Source organism: Dasypus novemcinctus, chromosome 12 (genome assembly GCF_030445035.2).
Source record: "Dasypus novemcinctus isolate mDasNov1 chromosome 12, mDasNov1.1.hap2, whole genome shotgun sequence".
Taxonomy (NCBI): domain Eukaryota; kingdom Metazoa; phylum Chordata; class Mammalia; order Cingulata; family Dasypodidae; genus Dasypus; species Dasypus novemcinctus.
The window spans coordinates 33,666,264-33,689,775 of NC_080684.1; the positions used below are offsets into that span (position 1 = coordinate 33,666,264).

The window sequence follows — 23,512 nt, forward strand, 5'->3', positions numbered from 1 at the left end:
TCCGGGCAGCAGGTGTCAGTGGCCGGAAGAGAACGCCGGGCCCAAGGCTCCTGGAGGACTTCCCCAGCCCAGGGAAGAGAGCAGGTGTGGGCAGCGAGGTCAGGGAAGGGGCCTCCAGGCAGGGAAACAGCTTGCCCAGGGACTCGAAGATAAGAGAGGGTAAATGTGTGTGAGGGAGAGGGAGCAGGTCTGCCCGGGTGAAGAGGGGAACAGAGCTGGGGAGCCCATGGGCTGAGCCCATTGGCCGAGTGGGGGCCCCGTGACGGGGTGTCTTTAATCTACACCTCTGAGGGCAGCGAGAGGCAGACATTCAAGAAGGGAGCAAGTTAAGGGATTGTGCTTCTGAGTCTGTGTGAAGGTGTCACGTGAAAGATGTGGCCCACTCCCTCATCCGTGGTGGGAACACACATGGAATTTGGTTACAGGGCTCATTCAGGCACGACAGCATGCCACCTTGTGCAGGAGGAGTCTTGTTCCCAGGCACACCTCTACCTTCTCTCTGAGAGGTTTCTCCCCATGTCGCCTGTCTTGGCAGCAGGCCTGGTGGTGGCAGGGCTGGGAAGGGGAAAGGTGGGCAGAGGGACTACTTAAAGGGAAGGAGAGAGGATGCAGCAGGTGCAATGTTCCACACTGGAAGTCAGAAAGCAAGGACACGAGGAAAGGGAGGGAAGACGTGGATAAGCAGCAGTGGGGATAGAAATGACTTGGGGAGTTCAACTGATGGTGTAGATACATGAGTCACCTGGGTGGGGTGACTGCAGAGACAGGGATAGGAGCAGCAAGAGAGGAGTGTCTGGAGCAGTTGCAGCTCTTCTGTCATCAGGCCTCTCTGGGGACTCTGAGCTCCCAAGCCATGTGTACGTAGGAGCCTATGAGAAGAGAGTGGTCCAGGAAGGGCGGTTAAGGGCCTTGGAGGAGGGGCATCTATGGGGAGATGATGGCTAACTGTAAAGGAAGGGCTCTCCTAGAAGGAAGTTTGACCCCACCTGATGGCCCAGATGGACAGGTGGAAACTACAGCAGACTTGGCTCCATATTAGAAGCTCATTCCGTGATCCAGAGATGGGAGAGGCCACTAGGGGAGTTAGTGAGTTTCCCGTCAAGAGAGGTTGCATGGGCATTTGATGGGAGGTCAAGGGAGGGCAGCACGGAGTGGGGCTATGTGGATGGTGCGTTTCACATCTGTGCTGCCCTGTCAGTTCATATGGCGGAGCCGGAGAGGAAAGGAGTTCTCCTCTCTATGTTATATTTGGGAAGAATAAGGTCAGATGCCTGGGGAGGATGAAGCCGTGGAGAGGCCAAGGGCCTTGGCCAAAATGGTTAAATGAATCCATGTTTTCCACCTCCGCCAGACCCATTACAGGGTGTGGATGTGATGATCCTTGGGATCATGCATGTCTTTATGATGTTCTCAAGAAATCCGGGTTGGCTCTGGGAAACAGCATGAGGGCAAGGCCACCCAGAGACCATCCTCCCCAGCCTTCCTTTTCTGGGTGGGAATTGGGATGGTCAGGGAAAACTGGGTCCTGCGTTTTCTCTCCAGAAGATTTGAGCATCTCAATCATGGAGTACCAGGGACAGATGGAGGGAAACTGTGCTTGGATCCTAGGAATATTCGAGCAGAGATTCCATAGGGCAGGACAGTGAGAAATAAAGGCTGGAGCTGGGAGGAGTTAGTTAGGGAAAGAGGTCTTGGAGTCCAAATGAGGAGTCTTAATTTGATAGTCAGGGAAAGAGGAAGCTACTCTCGGGACCTGAGCAATGGAGAGTAGTGCTAAACGACGCTGGGGGAGATGCTGTCTTCTCATTAGAGACAATGAGAGATCCCAGCCCGGGCAAACGCCCCTCGCCTCCAGCTCAGCCCAGTGAAAACCAACAATGCCGCAGCCTTTTACGGTTGTACAGATGCTGCCCCAGGCATTAGCTCATCTGATTCCCCCTGGTGTTAGGACAGGACTGAGAGACTACAGGGAGGGGCTCTATGGCCCTTCCAGGGACCATGGAGTACCCACAGCTGCTTCTCGCAATGCTACTCCCTTACTGCAGATGCTCAGGTGGAAAGCGATGCAGCCCCTGCCATTTATCAAATAGAGAGGTGGCCAGGAGGCAGCGCGGCACCCAGGGCGGGGTGAGTCCCAGGAAACGCCAGCTGCTCCTCCCTCTGAGAGGCCGTGGCAGGGCGAGGCGCCCTGGGAATCTAAATTTGATTCCACTAACTTCTCCATCTACAGAGATTTTGATCTTGGGATGTGGTGAACAGGTGGAGCAACCATTGGCTCAGTAAGATTCTAACTCCGTCTGACTTTGGACAAGGTGCGGGTTTCTGGGCTGGGAAAGTCTCTCGAGAACGGCACCGCCCCCTCAGCTCCCCGGTCCTTTGGCCCATGACGTCTCTTATCTTTGCAATATCTAGCCGTGTGCTCTGGTGGCCCCCTTCCGGCTCAGCGTGCTGCCCTGCCTTTATCAGCCTTCCCATCTGTCCAGGAGGCCGCCTGGATGTCCTTGGGTTGATCAGCGCTGTGTTGCCAAGCTGAGCTGGGACCTCGGGGTGCTGGGAGGTTCTCTGGCACCGAGGATCCGTTCCAAGCGCCCTGGTTCCAGGCCTGGAAGGGCCTCTGGGGGTTCCGGGTGGCACTTCTGCTTCCATGCTTGCCCAGCGGGCTCAGCCCTCGGCTCATCCCTTGTGCAGAGCAGGCTGTCGAGAGGGAGAGGAAGGCTCCTCTGTCTAGCCTAGCTCCCCGAAGCCCATGTGCTCGGCAGCCCTTCTCGTAGGTGGACGGGCCCCTGGCTTGCTTACTATGGGCCCCCTAAGCCATAAAATGGCTTCATTTCAAGAACTGAAACTTCCCTTTCACTGTTTCCAGTCAAGCGGGGGCTCATCCGGATTATTTTAAAATTGAGCTTCTGGGTCCTTCCAAATGCAAGGGTGAAAAAGAACCCCCTCCTCTCTCTGTCTTTTACCTACTACACTGCAGTTTCCCTGCAAAGTGGGTATAACCCCCATTGTACAGAGGAAGAAACAGCCGTGGAGAGGGTGAGTGACCTCCTAGGTCATGCTGCTGGAAATTTTTGCAGTCAGGAGTGGGTTCCAGGCCTGGCGAAGGCAAACGACCTCCTCCGCTTTCTGTGGGCTTATCTTGCCCCCCCCCCCCCACCGGCTTTCTGGCCTCTGCTCTGCTCTGGCTTTGCTAGCGAGGGACTCCCGGGAGCCTCTCTCTTTGCGTCTGTCCTGAAAGAGGGAGCCCCTGGTTCCGCACCTCTCCCTCCTGCCTAAGTAGCCTCGGGCCCCGCCTCCGCCTGCTGTCAGCTTTTGACATCTCACCCCGCCTCCCCATTGTCTGCCATTCCCCTGTACCCCTCCCAGGCTTCGCCTTTCCCCACTCCCCTGAAATTTCCTTCTCCCACGTCCCTGGTGGAATCCCGCAGGGCTGGGTGGCTTGTAATTGCACGTCTCCAACTCTTTTCCAAAAAAGCTCTCAAAGCATCACCACACCTGCCCCCGGCTCACACCCCACAGCTGGCCCGTGGCAGCCTGGGGTATGTGCTGTGTGTGGAGAGGCTGGGAGCCCCCCAGGGTCGGAGGTATTCTGGGGCTCCGGCACCCGGCACTCCTGGGGCAGCCCTCGGGTGCTGGGGAGCATGTGTGAGGCAGGGGAAGGGGTGGGGGGCTGTGGGAAGGTGCCCAGAGACACAGAGATGGCTCAGCTTTACTTTCAAAAGGCTTACAAGAGCACCCCGCCCCCCCATGAACCCATCGATGTCAGTATGTACCCAAAGCTGGCAGCAATTGGAAAAGAAACAAACTGAGTGGCTGAATGGTGACAATCAAGGAGAACTCCTGGAGGAGTGAGAGCTGTCCACCTCCAGGTGAAGGCATCAAGACAAGAGAATTTGCTCTCAAGGACTGGTGCCCTGGAAACAAGTCAGGACTCAAATGCTCAGGAATTGGGATCTCAGAGACCCCAGAGCTTGACTATGGGCAGGGGTTGTAGAGGGCACTTGGAAGTCCTTGCAGACAAGGGAAGAGTCGACGTGGGCTGGGAGGAAGGAGAGGAGCAGAAAAGAGAAGGGAGCTGACTACACTGGACAAAGCGTGGGCTTGGAAGCGTCAAGGCATGACCCTGAGTGAGTGGGCGGGCAAGGAGAGACAGAGGCGACGCCGGTGACGGAGGCAGACCTGCAACAAGAGGAAGGCAAGGGGTGAAGGCGGGCATGCACTTGGAGTCGGACAAGCCTGGCTCTGAGTTCCAGCTCTGCCAGTTATAACGACAACTGGCGGACCTTGGGTACAAGGTCTAACTTCTGTAAACGCTATGATCCTGTTTTCTTTAAAACTACCACTACATGGGCTTTTTGTGACATTTAAACCTTTTTTTGTGATGTATGTATCTTCAAAAAAATACAGTTTACAAAAATGATGGGTGTGGGGGGTGGGGAGTGGGTTATATGGGAACCTCTCAAGTTTTTTTAATGTATCATTCTGTGTGATCTATTAACTTTAATTTTAAAAATGTGTTATTAAAAAAAAAGAATTGTGAAAAAAGAAGAAAAAAAATGAAATAATACATGTAGCTACCTAGCACAGAGTGGGTGCACGTGGATGTCAGTGCCTCTTTCTCTTCTCTTTTTATCTTTATTTGACAAAGGCAGGGCACACAAAGAAGTAGGGATGAGGGTGTGTGGCTTCCACCTTTGTCTCATGTTTCAATATCCCTATAGACCCAACCACAGTTCTGGGGGATAATTATAACAAATGTTGACCTTGGTCAACTGGCCTCATTACAGTTTCCAGTCCTATTGGATTGCCTCAGAAGTGAGCTGTGGGAAGAGGAGTTTGAAATCAGAAATGAGCGTGCTTGTTCCAGGAATTGATTGTTATGACTTGGGCAGGGCAGGTGCTTTTTTTTTTTTTCACTTCTTTGAGCCTTGTTCTCACTCAACTTAGAGGCAGGTTAGATGGTGCAGTCTCTGAATCCCAGTGCAAGGGGCTATACTGTGATTCTCTGTGCACTCATCCCCAGGTGCCAATTCCAGTAGCCTGTCTTTGAGCCTCTTTTCCAGTGTAGGAGGAAGAACTCTTGAATCGAAATCAGAAAGCCCTGGTTCTAGACCCAGCCATGTCTTTTTCTAGCTGGAGTGTCTCTGTTTCGTAAAATGGGTTGATAACAACTTGACCACCTGCTTCTTGGGGCTCAGGGATAGTGTTTATTCTTGGTGAACTGCGAGATGAAGTGTGCAAATGTCAGCTGATGGCCATCGTAGGATTTGTAATTGGAGTGCTAAATATGGGTGTGATTGTGGTTTGTTTTTTGTTGTTTTTTTTTCTTCTTTTGAGTAATGAAAATGCTCTAATATTTATTGAAGTGATGAATGCACAATTCTGTGATTATTCCAAATGCCATTAATATAAACATGAACAAAAAAATAATAGAGTGGCTCAATGCTTGGGTACCAGCTTCCCACTTACAAGGTCCCAGGTTCAATCCCCGGCCCCGGTACCTCAAAACAAAACAAAACAAAACAAAACACCCTCCCCCAAAACAAAAAAACAAAAAACAACAAATAATAGGGTGAGTTTGGGGAAAATATACCAAATGTAAGATATGGACAATAGTTAGTAATAATACTTTGATGATGCTCTTTCATAATTTGTAACAAATGTTTCACAATAATGCAAGGTGTTGGTGGTGGGATGATGTATGGGAGCCCTGTGTGATGTTATCCATGTTTGTTTTGTGAGTCTACAACTTTACTATAGACTTTTTGTTTATGTAAGTTCATGTACGAATGATACACTTCAGTGAAATTTTTAAAAAATGAAAAAACATGTCAGCCGATGGTGATTTGCCTGCCTCCTTGTTCCTTCTAGGTCCTGTGCCTCTCCTTCTTCACAGTATCACCTGGAACTCTGTAAATAAACTGCCTACCAATTGCATGACCATCCACTTGTTTGATTTTTCTCTGTGTCAGTTTCTTGCTTTGGGGATGGAAGCAAAGAACACTCACCGCCAAGTTCTCTTTTGGGCTGACAGAGATGAAAGACTGAACGCACACACAGATGCACACATACACATACACACGCCCCTCCAAAATGCTAGAAGGAATCGATTGTGCAGTGATATGTCTCATGAGGGAGGATGCTGAAATGAAAGAATTTCGATTGCCTGTCAGAAGATGATTAGGCAACAGCCAGCACCATGCCAAAACCATCCCAGTCCCCATTGTTCCCAGTTGGGAACAAGACCTGGATTACTCATTCCCTCAAGAGATGGTTGATTTGGAAGCCCAAGGATGTCACAGAGGGTTGGGACAGAGTCCCCAGACAGCAGTGCCTTGGAAATGGGGAGGGGTGAGGGGAGCGGTGGAGAGGCGAGGGGCACTTTCTGGAGGAAGGCACGGAGTGCAAACTGTGGGAGGAGAAGAGGGACGAGGCTCCAAGGGGAGCAGTGGGGTAGAGCGGACGCACTGGGCCACGGGACCAGATGGTTTTCAGAGACTCCTTTTCTTGTGCCCCTCTTGTATTCCAGAGTAAAGGCATCCCATGCAGGCCTAGGGTTTCCCACTTGCAGCCTCCACATTCCTGCTGGAGCCAGCTGAGGTGAGAGCTGGCTTCTTCCCACAGAGTCTTCAGCTCTGTTTACAGGCAAGTGTGGGGTGCACATCAGGCTTCTAAGTCCCAGCATGAAAGTCGGCTTGCATTCTAGTCTTTCCAGTTCTCAATGCCTCTACTATCTATTAACTTTGATCAAGTGCTGCTCTTCAGGAAGGTCCATGGGGGTTTCTTGGTCCATCGTAAGGAATATTGGTGCTTATACACCTGGATGGAAGCAAAACCTCCTCCCTGAACTCTGTGCCTCCAAACTCCCCTTGTCAGGGAAAATCGAAGGGCAATTTTCCAAGCACTTGCCATGATTCAAAGAGATAAGACAGACCTCTTGCCTATGGAGCACTCTGTGGTGGGACAGCTTCCGTGCTGATTGACTTTATACCCAGCAAGGAGAATGCCTTGAATTTGGCTGCTGTGCTGTCACCCAACATGCTGGCAAGCACCTGGCACACCATAGCTAGGTATACTCAGTTCAAATCCTAGCCATGCCACTTGCCATCTGTGTAAACTTGGACAGGTTATTCAGCTTCTGTGCCTAAGTTTCCTCATTTTAAAAATGGAGATAATAATAGCATCTATCTTGCAAAGTTGTGAAAATTAAGTGTGTTAATACATATAAAATATGTGTAAAATATGGTGCCTGGGGATGTGGTCAGCTTTTTGATAAATGTTAGTTATTAGTATAATTGTTATTATTATGCTTCCAGAAACAATGTAAACTTCTCGGATTAGGTTTCCTAGGCTCCCACCATAGTCCTGCCTTCCAAGGCTCCTTTCATCTTTCTGTACAGTTCGGCGTGAGGCTTGAACCATCTGCCTGCCAGCCTCACCTCCACACCCTTGCCTTACAAAATGTATTAAATAACCTCTACATGCTCATTTCACTACTCCATCTGCTTCTTCAACCGATGTTTGCATGCTACCTGTTTGCACCTGTTTCGGTTGCTGGTATCTGCATCCTAGTGTCTGTCTCCTGCCCCGGGCCATTTTTGAGGAAATGGAGCACCTGGGAAATGCAGCAAAGAACACTTCCCTCCTGGGTCCTTTTGGAGCACCTGTGCGTCCACCCTGCTTGTTGACACTGTCTTCTCATCTAATATCATTGCTGTATGTTCATAAAGATTACGTGTCAAAAAAGTGGTCTTCTACATTTTTCCTTATTAAAGCCCATAATTGGTGGCAGGAGATACTGAGCTCTGGGGTTGGGAGGGCAGATCTCAAAAATGAAATGGTCCAGAGAGTTCCTTCTGAGACTCAAGAGTGGAGAATTGCACCTGCTGAGCGTGAAGAAAGATTGAGCTTAGCAGCTTACTAGGGCATGGCAAGAATGGAAATTTACTTATCTCGGTGACAGGGGTTATGAAATCCTACCAATAAGCACTGGGTAGCAGATGTGGGGTCCTATTTTCCCAGTCACAAACGCTTGAAGAGAGAGATCTTGTCTGATAAAACGATTACCACATGAGCCGATCTTGTGTGCACAGCAATTTTGAGAGCCCATCCTGAGAGGGAGGTGTGTAGTGTTTATCACATTGTTGAGGCTCGTAAAAATCTTGTATGGCTGCAGGCAAGCCAATCCCTTGAGTGGCACTGTAGCTCTGCTGACTCTGGAGGACCAAGCCCTATTTCTTCCCTATATAAGAGGGGAAGTCTCTGGGCTTTGGGTAGAGGAGTGTTTAACTCCTTTCTTCTCTCTATTTTGCTACTACTTTTCTCTACATCAACATGAGTAGACCGTTTAGTTCCAGGTCTGGATACCAGAGCAAAGGGTGCTTCAGCTCTGGCTCTGTTGGGGCAATCAGCTGTCAACGCAGGAGCACCAGCAGCTCCATGCGCCGTTCTGGGGGAGGTGGTGGGAGATTTTCAGGTGGATTCTGTGGTGGTGCAGGAGGTGGTGGTGGTGGTGGTGGTTTTGGGAGTCGGAGTCTTCATGGCTTTGGAAGCACTAAAAGAATCTCTATGAGCATGAGTGGAGGAGGTGGACGTGGTGGTTTTGGTGGTGGCTATGGTGGCGGTGGCTTTGGTGGCGGTGGATTTGGCGGTGGTGGCATGGGCGGTGGTTTTGGCATGAGTGGAGGTTTTGGTGGTGGTGGTGGTGGTTTTGGCAGTGGAGGTGGTTTTGGGGGTGGTTTTGGGCCTGTCTGCCCCCCTGGTGGCATACAGGAAGTCACCATCAACCAGAGCCTTCTGCAACCCCTCAATGTGGAGGTCGACCCTGAGATCCAGAAAATAAAGAGCGAAGAAAGGGAGCAAATCAAGTCACTCAACAACCAATTCGCCTCCCTTATTGACAAGGTGAGTTTACCTGTCCAGTGGACTGGGAGTGCTGCACCAGCTCCACGTGAGATGGGTACAGTTAAGAAATGTTTGGATTTCAAGACTCAAGTTTCTTGTTTGGATGATGAAAAGGAGATTTTGTAGGATGGTCTTCTCGGACATGTGTTAGAAGTATGCTTATGAATGATGCTAATGAATAGACCCTCTCTTGGAGAAAGAGGTTGTTCACCTAAATATGGTGTCAAGTTGACATGTACCTTCAAGGGCTTTTTATTTAGCTTTTAAGCTGAATTGGAACTCACCTCTGCTGAATGAAGATGATAGAATTGTGGCTAACTGAACTTTCTGGGGCACAAATGAGAACCCTGGAAAGGTCTTCCTAGCCATAAAAAGGGAGTTGAGTATAAACAGAAGTGCATTGTGATATTCTAGCAGAAAATAAGCAATAAGTTCGTGACAAATACCTTTTGCTATCAGAAGGTGAATTCTGCCCTCCGGGAATTTTACATTGGTACAGAATCAGGGTGGAGTTTTGTTGTTGTTGTTTTTCTTTAATACCTATATTTCCAAGCATTGGCAAATAAAAATATATAAATTTGCTTAATCATCAATAATATCATTTTAAGGTTATCCACAATAAATTTTGAATCCAACTTTGGATTGTCTAACATACTTTTGAGCTGTGTGTATACCTAGGGAATGCAAGCCAATTTTTATGGTAATCAAACTGGAAAGCCAATCTCTTCAATATCATGTATCTATTTCAAACCATAATTGCAATAATTTGATATGTGCTTGCTAATTGGTATTTGCACAGCTATTTCCTTCCAAAGTTTCAACTGAAATAAGGCTGTTAGTTGTTCTCAGGGAAATTAAACTTCTTTGAATTTATCAGTGAGTTGGGTTTTGTTATGAAGATGATGCTAACTTGATCATCTTCTTCCTATTTCTCTGTTTGTCATGTCCAGGAAAAGAGGAATTGAAGTTCTTTTCCAAATAAGGCATGTACTTACTGTGTGGTGGTCCTTGACATTCAGTGGCCATGAGTGTCCATTTCTGCATCAGTAGGTGACAGAGGTCTTGTGTTCTTAGGTGAAATTCCTTGAGCAGCAGAACCAGGTGCTGGAAACAAAATGGGAGCTGCTGCAGCAGGTAGATACCACCACTAGAACTCAGAGCTTGGAGCCCCTCTTTGAGCAGTTCATCATGAACCTCAAAGCCTTAGTGGACAAACTAAAGAGAGAACGATCTCAGATGGATTCAGAACTGAAACACAATCAAGACCTTGTGGAGGAGTACCGGAACAAGTAAGGAAGCCTGGCTGGGCAATCAATTGTTGACCCTTGTTGAGAAAGTTGTCTAGAAAGTGACAAGCCAAGACTATGGAGCAGTAGCTGCAATGCCTTTCCTTGGGTTAGGGGCAAATCAGGTTGGCATTTTCAGAAATTTTCATCTTCTTGGAAGCTGGAAATAGTTCAGTGGTTTTATTCCTCATTAGAAGGGGTTGGCCAAGATGTTCTAGGCTACTAATAGAAAAGCAATGGCAGGCAATGCCACTTTTAGTCTAGAATGTCAAACTTTTAGACTTCTGAAACTCCTAATCACTTCTGCTTTCCTGCAGGTATGAAGAAGTGATCAACAAGCGCACAAATGCAGAGAATGAATTTGTGACCATCAAGAAGGTGAGCAAATTCTATAGAATGAAACTCACCTCTGACTTAAATCATAAAGGAGAATGTCTAAATACTAAAAAGAAAGAAGTCATAATGCAGAGAACCAAGTAGTGGGCTTGATAAATATCTGAAGTAGAGTTTTGTTTTTCCCTCACATCATCATGGGCTTATCCAGAAGTACTCTGCTTCTCCAGATTTCTTGGCACCTTATGTATAGTAAGCAATGAGGCAAGTTCGTGGCAAGTCAGACAGGCACCCTTGACTGTGATACCAAGAGGTGGGGCAATCCAAGAATTGTGATCTGCCTGGGGTAAAAAGATGTGGAGTAGACCCCAAACTCCTCTTCTACTTAGAGAATCTCTAGGCAACTGGTGAGAGTGACTGGTCCTGGAAAGGACATGGCTTCATGGTGTCTGTTGTTCCTCTAGGATGTGGATTCTGCTTATCTGGTGAAGGTGGACCTTCAGGCCAAAGTTAACCTGTTGCTGGAGGAAATCAACTTCTTTCAAACACTCTTCCAGGCGGTAAGTCCTCTAATTTTCAACCAAGTGTACCCATGTGGAGAGTCTTTGACTCTAACCCCACCACTAGCCAGAAGAATACAGGTCTATTTTCCATCTCCTGATTCTTCCCTCTGTTTAAGAAGTTTTTTTTCTCTCTCTCTCTCTCTCTTTTTTAACACTAAAAGAAACATTAAACTATTGTGTCTTGCAGGAGTTGTCTCAGATGCAAACTCATATCAGTGAAACTAGTGTGATCCTCTCCATGGACAATAATCGCACCCTGGACCTGGACAGCATCATTTCTGAGGTTAAGGCTGAGTATGAGGCGATTACCCAGAGAAGCAAGGCTGAGGCCGAGACTTGGTACCAGAACAAGGTGAATGACCTCAACGCCTAGCCAGGTTCCCTGAAACGTCTTGTCCTGCTCTCCTCTGTTCTCTCTTTTATTTGTTTGCCTGAGCCATGGTGTGCTCTGCCCATATCTAACTGACTCGATCCACCATCTTTAGTATGAAGAGCTCCAGGTCACTGCTGGCAAACATGGGGACAGCCTGAGAACTACAAAGATGGAGATTTCTGAGCTGAACCGGATGATCCAGAGACTTAGATCTGAAATCGATAGTGTCAAGAAGCAGGTAGTTGTTCTTCCTTCTAGTGGTCAGCTGTACGGTGATTGGGGGGGAGGGGGCCCTCAGGTAATTTTGGGTGACCTTTCTCATTTCGAATCTTGCAAACTATACCAAGGCTGCATTATTATCCCCCGTTCCTTTGGTGATTAAACTGGTTTTCGGAATTCAGTCATCACTCTGGTCTTTCTCTAGAGACCTGTGTAAAAATGAGCTAGTAGAGAAATGGATTTTGTGGTTGGCATGAGTGCTGGAGCCCATGATCCAAGGTGAGAAGTCAGAGGTGGTATAGAAGAAGAAAGGCAGCCAGAAGGCTTTGTGTTAGGCAATTAGAGGGACGTCAAGTTTGTAATGGTTAGAGGAGCCCTGACTCAGAGCCAAGAGAAGCTGTTGCATCCCCTTTAAGGGATTTTCAAGGAAGTTGACATGGTGATACACTAGGTTCCTGATCTCCTGGCACAGGCAGGAGGGTGCATGAGCAGCTTACGACCCAATGCTTCTGTTGGATTCAGTGTATAGGCTTCACTGGGGTGGAGAGATCAATTTGAGATGGGACAGCAAAAGTGAGATGAGTCGAGATTAGAGAGAAGGTGTAATGTGCCGGATTCTCCTTGCTCAGATTTCTCAGATACAGCAGTCCATCAGCGAGGCCGAGCAGCGTGGTGAGAAGGCCCTCAAAGATGCCCAGAACAAGCTGAACGAGCTGGAGGAGGCCCTGCAGAAGGCCAAGGAGGACATGACCCGCCTGCTGCGTGACTACCAGGAGCTGATGAACACCAAGTTGGCCCTGGATATGGAGATCGCCACCTACAGGACCCTCCTGGAAGGAGAGGAAGTCAGGTGAGGAAGGGGCCCCGTGCAGCTTGGCCACTTTTTGCGGGTTTCCTTCCTTGCAAACTGACTGTTGAAGATGCAGCCATCTGACTGCCGCGTGATCTGGGTATGGGGAGAGGAAAGGTTACACGGTGCAGGAGGAAAGACTTGGTGCCAAATATACTTTCAAGGGCTGTAGCATCTGTACGAAGAGCTTTGAGGTGCAACAACTTATTCTTCATCTAGGCCGGGTCAGATGTCCCCTGGCCTAAAGGCAATGCCTGTTTCAGAGGCGTTCCCCCTCATTAGCTGCAAGACTCTTGTCTAATTTCGATGGCAATTTCTCACGTTTATATGCATGCTGAGAAAAATGTCAGAGGCTTGGGAGGAACGTGGGGACTGGAGTAGGTTTCAGATCCGGTGGATTGGACTATTCCCAGATGGGGACCCAGCTTCTGGGAAAGGGGGGACCTTCCAGACGGCTGAAGGGCAGGGGGAGGGGGTCTGTTGAGCTGGAGAGTCTTGAGAGCTTTTCTGTTCTTTCCCCTGCAGGATGTCAGGAGAGTGTCCCCCTCAAGTGAGCGTGTGTAAGTACAAGCTAATTTCTCGGAGGCATGTGCAAGTGTTGGGTTGGAAAGGGAGGCAGGATGAAGATAACTGACTCTCCCCTGCTTGCAGCTGTGAGCACCAGCCACATCAGTGCCAGTGGAAGTAGCAGCCGAGGAGGAGGAGGCGGTGGTTATAGCTACGGCGGCAGCGGCGGCGGCGGCGGCGGCGGCTACGGCTCTGGAGGTCGCGGCTCCAGCTCCGGAGGTGGCAGTCACAGTTCCGGAGGTGGTGGCAGCTACGGCTCTGGAGGCAGCAGTGGGGGCCACAGAGGGGGCTCTGGAAAGGGCGGCGGCCGAGGTTCTGGCGGCGGGAGCTCTGGAGGCGGGAGCTCTGGAGGCGGCTACGGCTCCGGAGGTTACGGATCTAGCTCTGGCGGCACCAAGACCTCTAGTGGCGGTTCCAGTGTGACGTTTGTTTCCACCAGTTATTCCCGAGGGACCAAGTAAAAGTGCTTTCTACTCTTTGGCTCTCCCTCTCCATCACTACTAAATATGCTAGGCGAGACCAAAGTCAATTGCCCCAGCTTTCTTGGAGAAAAGAGCTATGGTTAGTTGTACGGTTCATCCTAGTTCCCCAGCTCTTTCTTTTCTGCCCTGCTTCCCAAAGAAGTTTCCAGATCAGTGGCAACCTCTGTCCCCTGGCTTTGACCCTGAAATGTGCTTTGCCTAGAAGCAGTCCAGCAATTACCACTGCATACATTGCATGGCAAAGCGCGTCCTTAAACCAGCCAGAGGATGGCCAGTTAGACCCATGGCTTCTTTGCCATGCAGAGTGCATGTTCTGGAGAGCTCTCTAGTATCCTATCTCTTGTGGCAAACTCTATGCTGCTTTGGTTTTGTACATAAGGAGTAAGTCAGTTGTTTGCCTTTTGTGGAGAGGTGTTAAACTTCCTGTTTCCTTGTGTTGCTGCAATAAACTGCATTTGAAATTCTCTGTGAGTCTCAATCACCTCTGTTGATGGCACCGTCTGTCCTGGGTGGGTGCCTTGTGGGAGTGAAAGAAGAGTGGAAGAAGACACAAAGGCTGCTTGGCATGTGGGGCAGTTGGAGCACACAAATGTCAACAAGACAGGGAGGCTGATCCAGCGGCATTTAACCAGGGTGGGATAATAGAGAGCAAGCTCTTTCCCAGAGGGCGGAGATGTCATGGGCAAACAGAGAGACTGAGATGGCAGGTTTCATCTGAGGAAGCTTTCTTGATAAGGGCAGTGAGCAAGCAGGCTGGGAAGGAGGGGGTTGGCTTTGAGAAGTGGGGAAAGTATTGCATGGGAAAGTAATTGCTTATGCAAAGCAGCTAGTGATGAGAGGGGCGTGGACAAGGCATTGGATCTGAAGCTACTGCAGCCAGAACACAGATTTTGACCTGGGGAGTTCAAGAACCAAGAGAGGTAATGGAGAGTAGGATATGACATTTCTCCTCTCTTCTAGGCCACCACCCAAAGCTCTGCTTACTCTAAGAATTTCACTTGTAGACACTTAGCCCATAATCTCAAAGAAGTACTAGAGCAGGGATTCTTAACCAGTCTGTGAGCTTAAATTGAAATTCAAAAAACCATTATTCTTGTGGGGACGTGTTGGTGCGGGTGTGATATATTTATTAAATAATGCACAGTATAGTGTGGACTTGGTAAGGGTCTGTGATTTTCATCTGACTGGCAAAGGGATCCATGGAACAAAAAAGGTTAAGAACTCCCATACTAGAGGTACCACAGTGGTCAGAAACATGGATATCTGAGCTCAGGCATGCTAGGGTTTGAATCTTACCACTACCCTTTACTAGCTCTGTCGTATCATAATTGTTATGGACCTTTCTAAATGCTGCAGTTTTATTAACTTTAAAATGGAAATTAGGGATAACTTCCTTCCTTATGGAAATTATTATGAGACTTGAAAAAGATGAATGAAAATGACTTGGCATGTAGTAAGCACTCAAAAAGTGTCAATTTTTATGACAATACTGCTGACGATGGTTATGATGACCTGGCTGTTGTAATATTGCTTCTTGGTCTCCAAATAGTTCATCAGATGCTTGTACCAAGGAACATGTGAGCATCAGAATGCCAATGGTTCTATGACCATGAAAAAGGCAGTCAACTTCTTTGAGGATTGAGTTTCTTAGCTTCCAATTATCAAGAGTCTTTCTGGCTCCAGTATCACCCAGGGCTAAGGGGAATAAAGAAGTTATATCTCAGGGAGGGTATTATGCAAATGCAACTCGGGAGACCCCTAAACTTCCTTTACAATCATCCCTTCGCCAGAGCTGGTGTCTGCTTGGAGTGATGTGAGAGTTTGGGAATCATTATTTGTAGAGGAGATATAACAAGGGATTTTGATGCAGAGAACCTATGTTTAAGCCACTCTGATATTTAAGGGGCAGGCAAGGGAAAATAACCCATAGCTTAGTGGATCGTGTGGCTAATTGGACAAGTCACTTGACTATCTTGACCATCCAGTTGTCTCCTAGGTGAAATGCAGTGATGATATTTGCCTCCAGACATTAAAGGGATAATGTAAGGATGGGAGAGTGGGGGAAGGGGAGTGCTTATTTGTAATGATAAAAACTATATATTGTGAAAATGCTTTGTGAACTGTGAATGTGCTGTACAGAAGTCGCTGCATGATATTAAAAGGGAGTGACAGAGAGGTGGAAAGAGGTGGACTTAAGGCTATGAAGAAGAAAATTGACTTGACGTGGACAATGTGGTCCAACAACAACTTTGTAGGGACAAAGTTGATTTTGTTAATGCCTCAAAGTTGAATCTGCATCTGAGGATGGATTTGTGTGAAACAAACCCACAAGTGATGGGTGTGTAAACCAGAATATCCATGAATTAGCTTGTGGAGGAACCTATATAACCGGAGCCTCCCTGTCCTGTTACTAAGATACTTGGGAAACCAAATTAGTTGCAAAAGGTGACTTGGTGCTTGTGAAATTAGAACAATGGGAGTTGAGTGGCCTTGAGGGAGATGATTTATCTTCCATGAAAGGGTGGAACTCTGGGGCCACCAGGTCCAGGGCCTTCTCAGGGATGTTACTGAAAGGACAGGTTTATTCTTGTTTTCTGACCCCATTTCATAGCTTATTTCATAGGTTACAACTTTCTTTAATAACATTTCAGTTTGGGGGATACCCCTGTTTATCTTGTTTGGAGTTGGGGAGTTGGTAAGGTAGGACATGAAACAGAGACCACTATAATAAACAGTGAAACCTAGCAAGGTCACAAGAGCTAAATGAAAACTTGGTGTAAGTCAATATTAAGGAAGAACTAAATTGAGTTAAGATCAAGTGTCCAAATGCATTAGAAAAATCTGGATTTGGCTCTGTTCAAAAAACATTTTCTGCACACTTACTGTATGTCAGGGACTAGGCCAAACATTGGGGGTACTAAAATGAATGAAACATGATTCTTGCCAGCAAAGAGCTTAGACAGTTGGTGGTGGGGAGCTTGTAAACATATCATTACAATGCATGTGACCCATGCAATGATAGAAACACAGGGCACACAAGTGGTACGTACAGAAGTGAGGGTGATTCAAAATGATGCCTGAAGAGTTTTAAAGAATGAATAGGAGATTTTCAGTCAGACAAAGACATTCAAGGAAGAAAAATGTTTAAGGCAGAGAAGGACATGCAAAGCAGCGGGTATGGTATGAGTAAAGGCATGGAAGGTAAAAATTGCATGAAGTATTTGAGCATGAAGTTAATGACAAGAAATGAGGTTGAAGAATTAGACGGACCCAATCAAGATGGGCCTTGTAGGTCATTCTTAGGTATCTGTATTCTAGTTTGTGGATCAGGGATTCTCAGATGCTCATATGGGGTTTTAGGACATACCGGCTTATAAAAGCTATGTACTAGGCTAGTGGGAGAGAAATGGGTTGCCTTACTGCTAGTGGAACAGGAATCAGGCATGAACCACAGTTTGTCTTGTACTTGAGTATCCCCTTCCCTATGCCGATAGGAGACACTGTTCATAGAAATATCTTTTTCCTCCCAAGTATTTTAGCTATTTGGGCCATAAAGGGATTACTATAAATCTAAAGGGATTTAATAGGAGAGTGATAAGTTAGATTGATGTTTTTGAAGGCTCACTCAGATTGGAGGGGTCAACTTGTTAGAAAGTAGGGCAACTTGTTAGAAGATGATTGCAAAGGATGCTCAGGGCTTTCATCTTAGTTCAAGCCTTTAGAGGAGGCTGAGTGGCCAAAAGCGAGGGTATGCATTCCAGAGATAGGTAGGAATCACATCATCAGAGCTTGGTGATAGAATGAACATGAGGTGGAGTGCAGTGAGGCAAAGGGAAGAGTTGAGGGTGGCTTCCAAGTTCCAGCTTGTGTAATAAGAGAATATAGCAAGAGGGCTAGTGGGGAGAGATGATGAGTTAGTGCTTTTAAAGCGCCTCGGTTCTATCCATATAAACTGAGGAGTCATCAGCATTTGAAAGTTAGAGTAAACCATCAGGTACCTCAGGATAGAGGAAGAGAGGGAGAAAACCAAATATATGGGAGATACGGGAGATGCTCAAATGGAAAAAGCTTAAAGGACATGAGACCAGCCAGAGTCTTCAGAGGCTATCCAGCAGAGCTACTAAGGTCCCCCAAATCTGTGATGACCTTTCTCAGTCTTTGACACCAATGTTTCAGCCACACCTCATCCTCGGGTGGGCCCAGAGTGGATTTGATATTTGGTGCTTATCCAAGTAATAATATTCAAAAGGGGGGAAGTTCAGACTACAACTGCGCTGTAAAAATTCTTCCCCCATGACTCAATTCTCCTTCTCTGCAGCAATTACTGTCTTCAGTTTCTTGAGTCCTACCAAAGGTAGTCTAAGCCCACCCAAGCAAAATGTATATATATACACTTCTCCTTTCTCAGCTGTCTTACCACTCAGCATTGTGACTGTCTCTGCTCGGCTGGGACTTGACATGCCCGTTCTTCAGCAGATTAGCCTTTTGAAATTGGGCTGTGGCATCTGCCCATGTGCTACAGCCTATGGCCCGACTTCTGCAGTTTGCCCTTACCTCAACTGTCTACCGACACCTGCCCGCCCGAAATCTAGATCCCCATGTCTGCTCCATAGCTTGGCAGCTGAAAGGACAGATCCTGCCCTCAGCCACGGGGCTCCCTCTGGGCCGTTCTTGTTCCTTTAATGGCTGTAACTTTGCAGACCTCAATTCAGTGGCCATTTTCCTTCCAAAACGAACCAAAGTTTTATTCCAAAACTGTGTGGTTCTTACATAGCCTCTCTCATAGAGCACTGGGCCTCATCCAGCTCCAGAGAATAATGGATTTCCTAGTTACTCCCCAACCTCCCCCACCCTTTCTCATGCTAACTGCCTCTTCTCCAGCCCTAGAGCCAGGGAAACAGCAGAATCCAGAAATTCTCTCTTCTCAGCTCCTAGTTCAGCTTAGCTCAGCTCTCCCATCCTACTCCTTCCTTGGGGAAGGGTCTTCACTGGCCTCAGGGGTGTTCAGTAGCACTTTGCAAGTGAGAATTTCAAAAGATGATCTTGAACCAGAGCCTGAAGATTTCTTGGAATTTCTTGGAACCTAAACTCCCCAGGACAGACTTCGTTAGAATGGTAATTTTGATGGTTAAGTTCATGTGTCAGCTTGGTCAGGTGATGGTGTCCAGTTGTTTGGTCAAGCAAGCACTGACCTGATTTATTACTGTGAGGACATTTTGTGGACTTAAACTACCAGTAAGCTGATTGTATCTATGGCTGATTACATCTAAAAATCAATGAAGGAGATCACCTTTAATAATGAGAGAGGTCACATTTAATCAGCTGAAGGTCTTAAAAGGAGAAGTGATGATTTCAACAGTCAGAAGAGAGAATTTCCCTCTCTACTTCAGCCAGCCAGCTTCTCCTGGGGAATTCATCAAAAACCCTCATTGGAATTCTCAGCTTATAACCCGCCCAATGGAATTTGGACCTGCCAATCCCCACAGTTGCATGAGCCAATTCCTACAATAAATCTCATAATATTTACATTATATATTTGTGTGGCTGTAGATATACATATACATGCATATGCACTGCCCCCGTACGATCTCCTGTGGGTTCTGTTTCCCTACGGAACCCTGACTACTAGAAGAACCTTTTGCTCCTCCCTTAGAGGGACCATGAAGAAGTTCTGCAAAACTGCTCTGTTCTACCAAAAACCTGTGGGGGAAATTTAACAGGGTCTTCTTTATGGACACTGATAAAAGTTTCTTTGGAAAAAGAATATTCTTTCTTTAGGTTCATAATTCTAAAGATATCTGTCTCTTTACCCTCCTTTTTATAGCAACAATTAATGTAACACCCCTTTAATGTCAGGAAAATAAAAACATAGATACTTACCTTATAGTCGCATATAATTTTTTAAAAAGGTCAACACCATGTCCTAACTGCAATTTAAAGAAGATACAAAAGGGAGACATTGGTAATACCATCCCTTGCATTTCACTTTGAAAGTGTCCGGGTGGGACTGCCTGAGAAGACACTGTGAAGCAGTCAGATGTTTGCACCCCTGGGTGTAAACACTGTGAGTTCATTCATCTTCGAATTCAGGCTGATGCAGTTACGTTGTTTTGGCAATTTAAATACCATAGGCGGTTTTGCCATTGACAACCCAGTTTTCCAAAAAAGAAGAAAAATTACATCATTTTACAATAAAATGATAGTGCAGTCTTCCCTTGATTTACACAAGAGTTGCATTCCTCAGCAATTCAGCATAACTTAAGGATCGTGCAAAAGCACTGTAGATCTATATGTAATTTGGACCTGGGTTCTGGGTTCAACAGTTATAATGGTAGGAAATTCAAATTTTGTTGTAGGAGGTTTAGCATACTGTGGCCTCTGTTCACTAAATGTCAGTAACCATCCTCCACATCACGGGGACAGGCAAAAATAGTCCCCACAAATTTCCAGAAAGATCCCCAGGGAAGGACTGTTGCTTTAGGACTTCGTTGTGGCTGGGACATTTTTAGAGCATTTAGGGGAGAATGAGAGGCACACGTTTTCATCTCTACTTTTCTCTCTCCGTGTGTATGTGTGTGTGCATGTGTGTGCATGTGTGTGCAGGAGGATATTGTGAGGCTATTTCATGGTCTAAAAGTCAGTTGTGGACAGGTCATTGCTCCACCCAAGAGTATACTATGCCGACCCTGAACTACGCAAATGTCTCTTAGTTTCTGTTTCTCTTACCATTAAAGAAATTTAATCTCTTAAAAAGAGGGTGGCAAAGTAGGGACAGAACCCAGGAGCCACTTTGCCTAAGGATCAGACAAAGAAAAGGAAATCAGTAAAGGAGCAGTCTTTAAGGATGAGGAAAAGTGAGGGAGTATGGTGTTATGGAAACCAAGTGGGGAGCACATTTCAAGAAACAGCCGCGGGGAGAAGTCAACATGAACTGAAGGTTCACCAAGGAGCTCCAAGTTGAGGAGAGCAGAGAAATATGGACAGGATTTGGTCAGGTGGAAGGGAGGGATTGGGCACTACAGAGCCCTTCCCTGGTGAGAGGGTGTAGCTAATGGGCAGACTACAGTTGGAGTCAGAAGTGTGGTCCATAGAGTTGGTTTCTGGATCCGCAGTTGGCTGGAGTCAAGACCAGAGTAAAGATGCCCATGAGGTATTTGGGTGGCACCGGAAATTTTCAGTTCTTTGTTGAAAGGACGGATACCTAAGATGCTCTGGGCTGCTCTCTGTCGCTGTGTATGCCCCTCCCATATCTGCTGGAGGGAACGTGGCACTCCCTTCCAACCCATTATTGGAAAAAATGGTGAAGTCTTAGTCAACTGGTGAGCTTCCCAGGTTCAGGCGGGATTATCCTCTCCCCTCCCTGGTGCCCACACCCAGTTTCCAATCTGTCAATAAGCCCTGTTTGTTCAGTATAGAGCGTCCTCTGCTGGTGAAAGGCTCATCTACACTCAATGATGGGGACCCACATGGATCAGTGCAAGGCAGGGGCTCCCAGAGACAGTAAGAGGGAGGGAGTATATTGTTTGGATATCTCAAAAACCTTCCTGGGAACAATAAAAAGAAGAAAGACTTCTTCTTGGTACTGTTCTGTTGATTATAAATAAAGAAGCAACAAAGTCCTTTTTTGTTACAAAGAATCCCTGGTAGTGAAAGTTTAGTCTTAAGCATTTTGAAAGGTTCACTGACCCACTGAAAAGCTAGTGTGAGCTCAGAAGCAAGAGCTGGAGCAGAGAAGTGACTTGAAAGCAGATCAAAGAAGATGACTGAGAGCGAGGCCTGATTCTCCCTTTCACTGAAGATGACCCACAGATTGTTGGAAGGGAGAGGGTCAGACTTGTGTTAGTTTGGAAGTTACAGGGGTTACTCAAAAGAAGAACTCTCACCAAGAACTCTCCAAAGATGGTAGAGGCTCGCTTGTGAGCAGAGGAGTTAATCTTCACTGGAGATATACAAGCAGAGTGGCCTTTTCCCAGGCTGGGACACTAGAGAGGATATTCAAGACTTGGTATATAACTGCAAGCAGGAAAATCCCATCCATCAGCCATGTGGGATCTAAGCCCCGTCTCGATTTAGAGGTGGAGTGGACATCGCCATCCCAGGGTCCTCAGGATGGAGGAATAAAATATGGATTGGAGTGGACTTACTGGTATTCTACTACAGAATTATAGTGACTCTAGTGATGGAAGAAACTGCATCATCGATGTGGAGACAGTGGCCGTGGGAGTTGCTGAGAGCAGGGAGAGGGAAGAAGAGGTGTGATATGGGGACATTTTCGGGACTTGGAGTTGTCCTGAATGATATTGCAGGGACAGATGCAGGGCATTATATATCCTGCCATAACCCACTGAATGGACTGGGAGGGAGTGTAAACTACAACATAAACTATAATTCATGCTGTGTAGCAGTGCTTCAAAATGTATTCATCAAATGCAATGAATGTGCTACACTGATGGAAGAGGTTCTTGATGTGGGAGGAGTGTTTGGGGAGAGGAGTGGGGGTATATGGGAGCCTTTTATATTTTTTAATATAACATTTTGTGTGATCTAGGTATCTTTTTTTTTTTTTTAAAGATTTGGTTGTGAAGTTGGATTACTTCCAAACCTTAGATCCCATGGCTCTATCTTGTCACCATACTTTCCCCAAATCCCCCATGTTCTTCTCCCATTCCTTGCCTTCCAAATCTCAGTTTCGACTTCTGGAACATTTTAACTGTTTAAAAAGCATAATGGTTTGGTTTTAGTTAGCAGACACTGTTGTTTGTTCAGTTGAGAAAATGTTGGAGTCCAGTCATTAAGTAAGGTTTGTTTATGGTTTGATTCAATTTCTCAGGTTCCTGCTGTGCACCCAAGAGGAGCCTCAAGAGCTGGCAGATGGGGACTCCAGTGGAGGAGAGGCCAGACTGGGGATGCACCTGCTGTCCTCTCCTCTCGACCATTCAGTTCTTTGTAGCTTAAACATCTGGAAGAACATTTGTCCCAAATCCTGGTTAGGATGCTTTCTCACCAAGAAAGCTGCCCTTTGGTCAGACACCTAAAAGATTCTCCTGAGATTGTGTGTTACAGGGGCTGGGCCCTGTTGGAGTGAGTTGGATGGAAGCAGGTTGGAGGTTCCCGGGTCATCACCGAGAACCGGAATGGGGCAACCCTGGGGGAAATCTGTTGGGAAGGTCAGTGCCAACTGGTTTCTCCTCTGGATCTGGCCTAGGGGAGGGGCTGTTGTTCCCCAAACACCCCAAAATTGTATGCATCTTTATGCTAGTAAGTCTTTGCAAGTACTTCTTCATCTTCCTGTATGTTCCTTTTTTTATTCTTTTTCTGTGTGTTAAACTCTTATTCATCCTTTCAGAGTCACTTTACATGGTCTCATTCCAGTAAGTCTCTCTTGGCTGCGGCATCACTTTTCTATGTGTTTCCTTGGCTTTTGGTACCTACTTCCAGCCACGTGCGGGGGCCCGCTGGCACTGGCTCGTGAAAGCCAATTTTGTGCCCCTCTTCCCAACACTGTGTTCAGTAACATCGTGTGGACAGCTTTGAAATCAACCATGGTAGGTGCATTTACACCACAGAAATCCTCAGATCCTTCAAATCAGGGCTTTCCCTGCACCGGAGAGCTGGTTGTTAAACATGTACCAGCACATCACTGCCTTCCTCTGTTGCTGTGCATTTGCTTAGCTCCCTTGCTTGCTTCCTTATGTGACAATGAGTTTCCTGAGGGTAGGGACTGTGTCTTCTTCCTCTCTTCATCCCAAGGATGCAGCATAGTGTAGATTCCGCAGGTGATTAGTTAATTCTTGTTCAATAAATTGGGTAAATAATAAGCACTGGAAGCATTAAGAGGGAGGAATCACATCAGACAAGGGTGATCAGGAGGAGCTGGCATCTAAGTTGGGTCTTGGGGGATGGAAAGGGAGGTGGTGGTAGGTGGGATCCCTGGGGAT

The 23,512-nt window shown here is 47.0% G+C and overlaps 1 protein-coding gene and 1 long non-coding RNA gene across 2 annotated transcripts in view; one reads left to right on the forward strand and one right to left on the reverse strand.

Annotated features, from left to right (window-relative positions):
• The window catches only part of LOC111764753 (uncharacterized), a 31,515-nt gene that overhangs the window by 2,646 nt on the left and 5,357 nt on the right, over positions 1–23,512 (reverse strand). The window contains exon 2 of the long non-coding RNA XR_002797286.1: positions 9,897–10,005. This is a non-coding gene — a long non-coding RNA (uncharacterized lncRNA). The remainder of the gene's footprint in view (positions 1–9,896; positions 10,006–23,512) is intronic.
• On the forward strand, positions 8,332–15,278 carry LOC101429928 (keratin, type II cytoskeletal 1). The gene is made up of 9 exons (XM_058308182.1): positions 8,332–8,901; positions 9,976–10,190; positions 10,505–10,565; positions 10,985–11,080; positions 11,271–11,435; positions 11,569–11,694; positions 12,305–12,525; positions 13,051–13,085; positions 13,177–15,278. The coding sequence occupies exons 1-9, from the start codon at positions 8,332–8,334 to the stop codon at positions 13,551–13,553; spliced, it is 1,866 nt and encodes a 621-aa protein (XP_058164165.1). The 3' UTR covers positions 13,554–15,278.